We start from the raw sequence: 4,302 nt of genomic DNA, 5'->3' as shown, positions 1-4,302 counted from the left end.
TGCTGTTTGTTCCATTTAAATAATTCTTGTAGACAAGAGGAGCTCTCACTGTGCAGAGGGACGACTGAGCGAGATGTGAATGTTGTTTCAAAGCCTCAAACACTGACAAACATAAACGGGAGCGTCGGTGACTGAGTGAACATCATGCTGTGTTAATGAAGACTCGTTAATGTTTACTGAGGGAATAAATCAGGAGAGTCCTCGTGTACAGGATATATAATCAACTCTGCTTTCTAACACACACAGTGAATCTCTTAATGTCTGTCGTCTGTTTTCACGTTTAAAACGGCTCCACCATCACTCTGTGTCCTCTCTCTCTTTCAGTGTGCTGTGCGTCCTTCCTCCTGAGCTCACCATGCCGATCGACATGGCGTTACCTCTGTACCTGTCCAAAGAGGAGTTTGTCTACAGGACGTCTCCTCAAACATGTAAACCTGCTCTGAGCTCGTGTCTGAGGTTTCAGCACTCTCACCGCGTGGATCCCCCCGAGCCCGAGGACAGACGATCCTCCAGGAGAGACTCCAGAAAAGTCAAGAAGCAGGTGACGTTTGCCGACCACAGAGGCCTGTCGCTCACCAGAGTGAAGATCTTCTCTCAGTTCAACGACCCCATCGACATCCCCGTGAACATCCAGGAGATGTTCAGCTCGGCTCTCTGTCTGACGGCCGAGGAGGACAAACTGGTGCTGGACTTCCCTCAGCCGTCCTCAGACTACCTGCGCTTCCGTCAGCACCTGGAGCAGAACCTGGTGTGTCTGGAGCACTGCGTGCTGAAGGAGAAGGCGTTAGCAGGAACGGTGAAGGTGAAAAACGTGTCCTTTGAGAAGTGTGTGAAGCTGCGGGTGACCTTTGACACCTGGAAGAGCCACACAGATGTGGACTGTGTGTACATGAAGGACACGTATCCCAGCTCGTACAGCGACACCTTCTCCTTCCACGTGTCTCTGCCCGAGCAGCTCCACCCTCCCGAGCGCGTCGAGTTCGCCGTCTGTTACGAGGTGGGCGGCTGTGAGTACTGGGACAGTCAGCAGGGGGACAACTACAGGATCGTCTGGTCCTCCATGAAGAAGGACCGCCAGGACGTCCGCAGCAGCCACACGGACTCCTTTGACTTTGGGATCCACTTTGACCGCTACGGCAGCCCCACTTGCTCACACGGGATTTTCCCTGATTGGTCGAGTTACGCAGGATACGAGAACAGCGGCCCGTACTACTGAGCGTGTCAGGAAGTTACCGCACTGTCTGTTTTTAACTCGTGTGGTTCTGCCGTTCATTACACACCTGCAGACTCGCACCTTTATAGCGTCTGACTGCTGAATGTTTTCTGTGTTTAAAGGTGACCTGGAGTTACCTCCTGCTGCTCAGCCCGCTGCAACAGACCACTTTATTAGACATGTTTATGTTCATCTAAGAACGACTCATTAAAATGTTCTCAGTGTTCCCAACTCATCAAATATGGCCGCTCGCCTCAGTTCAGTGATGATAAATATGCACTGTCCATTCTGAGTGTCCACTGATCCTCCTGCTGCGGCCGGTCAGCTCTGGACTTCATCATCTGTTGAGGGGTAAAGATGCTGCTTTGGGTTTAAATCAGGGCTGACATAGACACGTATGCTGTGTCACTCTCGTGTTCTGTAACTTAAAGGAAAGTAAATATTGACTTGATGTTTCACTGGGGACTCAAACCTCGGGGTCCTGGCCTCCCAAGCTGACTTTTTGATCTTCTAACTGCGTCTCCAGGATTTTACCGCTCTTCAAAACGCTGAAAGAAATGACCTGAGAGGGGAAGCGACCGTCTTCTTCTGAAGCGTTAGGCCACTGAACGAGCTGCTGGATGTGTGGAGATCTGTGACGTCTTCATGTGTCAGACCCCAAAGAAGGTTTACTGAGAAACACTTCTCTGCACCCCGAGTGTTGAAGCTGCCTGTGCTCACAGTGAGGACGCAGTCCGTGTTTGGATGACCAGTGTTTTATGGAAAGAACGATTTTGTCTTAGTCTCTAAATTAATGTGGATTTATTGGATCTTAATGCAGGAAGCAGTTGGGCTTTTTAATTTGGGCCGGCGTGTGTGTAATAAATAAAATGTTTAAACTGGTCTCTCTCACTGAGAGGCTGATATTCACTGAGTCGTGTTGTTCCTCACTGCACACTTTGAACTTTAACCTTTTGCACCTTTGATTGTAACAGACACAGATGCAATGTCTTCACGTGGGGGTGCTGTGTAAACTGTAATTCAGCGTTCTTTCATGTGTCTTTGTCAGTGCTCTGCCGTCGGGTCGAGTGTCTGAGTGAGTCGTTGTGAAGTCGTGTCAGAAAAGCTGCTCAATAAAGTCGAACATTTTAACTTGTTTTGTGCCGTTTTTACAGTTCACGCTGTTCATGTGGAAACAGACCATCTGCTGAGTTCAGTTCACGTGCAAACATTTAAATCACGCGTGATCTGGACGTTAATGAATGGTGTCTAAACTCAGCTGGTCCGCACTATCAAAGAAATGTGTTCCAGTTTGAGTTCATGATCGTGGTTCTCTCTGTGTCACTGTCGGGTCACAGGGTCAGGTTAGGGTGCAGGTGATCTCTGAGCCCATCACATGTCGTTAGCTCCGATGATTCTGGTGTGGCCAGCGGTCAGTTGTTTCAGTCCGACTATAAGGGATTGTTAGCTGAACATGCAGACGTCTGTTCCTTCACATGAATAAAGGCTAACCCTGGTCCGATGATGGGATGGCGTTCAGGACGATGTGTTCCACCTCTTCGCTGTCCTTACAGACGGTTTCTCCTGCTGATCCGCTCGAGGACGGTTCAGCTCCGACGACAAACACAAACCAGAACACTGTGTCACCTGCACGCAGATACATTTTTATGCTGATTCTGCTTATAAAGATTAGGTTAGGAGTAAATCTGTGACCTTTGACCTCTGCGGGGCCTTGGGTCCGCATAGTGAGAACAGGAGGGACAGGAGTGACAGCCCTGCAGCTGCCTCCACATTTAGACTCAAGTATGACAGAGGAGGATGCTCACATGAGAAGCTGACTGAAACACGGTTTCAGGGTCGCTGAAAGTTCAAATCAGCTTTTGATCTTAACCTTTGACTCCGTTTGTTTCTGAACGCAGATCAGTTCTTGTACAATAAGCGTGACCTCTGCCGTCAGGTCAGCCGTGCTCCTGACCTGCATGTCTCTGCTCGTACGACCCTGAGAAAGTGGGTCGCTCTGGCATGCGTGCTGCTGTGTTAGTGTTTGCTCTGCAGGTGAAACAGGTTCACTTATGTAACGGGGGAGAAGAGCAAACGCCGGGTCTTTACATCCGTCTTTAGGATCAGACCCAGGGGCTCTAATGTTCATGACAGTGATGAACTACAGGGCAGACACGGCTCGCTCTGCTGCAGTCCATTTGGACCAGAACACAAGTTTACGTCATGACGTTCTCAGAGGCACAGCACAGTGAAGTTCCACCTGTCTCAGAAGTTCTGGCTTCAGCGTCTCGAATGATTCAGACAAGATGATGATTATGACTCAGGTAACATCCCGCGTCAGCAGGCGGTTCAGCTGTTCAATTATTACTCCTTCTAATCAATCCTTTTAAAGCAGCAGAGCTTCAACCTGATTGGTCAAATGTGCAGCATCATTAAAGTTACCTGTGAAGGTGTGATGAAGCTTTTAATCAGTGAAAATACATCATGTATGTTTTCATTTAAAGTAACTGTAATACATGTGTCAGAAGTACACACGAGCGCCATCGTCTCCACCTGCTCTGACTCATCAGCGTGTCGCCCTGATGATAACAAATACAGTCATTGATAATGAGAGCGAGAGGTTCGTCGTGTGTAACAGGATGACTCCAGCTCTGCCATCCGGCAGACTGTAAAGGTTTAAACTGGACTCGTTCCTCTTCGTGTCCTGTAGATGGAGACAGTCCTCCGTCTGTGTTCATGTGATCACCAGTGTGCAGAATAACTGCAGCTGTCAGTTCATGATTATTTAACATTTCATTTAGCGCATTCAATCTTTGAGTAGATTAAATTATTAAATGATTATTGTTGTTGTCAACAGTTCTACCTGTGAGTCTGAGAATGCTTCTTTCAAGACACGTGCGTGTTTTTAACATTTATTTTGGGTTTATTTGCGGGTTTGAAGTGAACACAAACACTTTCACTTCTCCTCCTCCTCTTCCTCCTCCTCCTCCCCCTTCCACTCAGGGTGGGGAAAGGGAGGAGAAAGGGAGGGAGAGAGGGAGGAGGAGGGCTCAGAGATCTGACGCAGTGTGAGCGGCTGCTGCCTCACTTCCACTCCCCGCTCCCAGGAA

General features: G+C 48.7%; 1 protein-coding gene across 1 annotated transcript; it reads left to right on the top strand.

Annotated features, from left to right (window-relative positions):
* Positions 1-346: 346 nt before the first annotated feature.
* On the top strand, positions 347-2,164 carry ppp1r3b (protein phosphatase 1, regulatory subunit 3B). The gene has a single exon (XM_069673787.1). The coding sequence runs from the start codon at positions 356-358 to the stop codon at positions 1,214-1,216; it is 861 nt and encodes a 286-aa protein (XP_069529888.1). The 5' UTR covers positions 347-355; the 3' UTR covers positions 1,217-2,164.
* Positions 2,165-4,302: the final 2,138 nt, after the last annotated feature.

Source organism: Semicossyphus pulcher, unplaced genomic scaffold, assembly GCF_022749685.1.
Source record: "Semicossyphus pulcher isolate SPU_LCO1_2020_fin unplaced genomic scaffold, fSemPul1.0.p SCAF_22, whole genome shotgun sequence".
Lineage (NCBI taxonomy): Eukaryota > Metazoa > Chordata > Actinopteri > Labriformes > Labridae > Semicossyphus > Semicossyphus pulcher.
The sequence above is the reverse complement of the archived record's forward strand: the minus strand, read 5'-3'. Positions and strand labels throughout refer to the sequence as shown.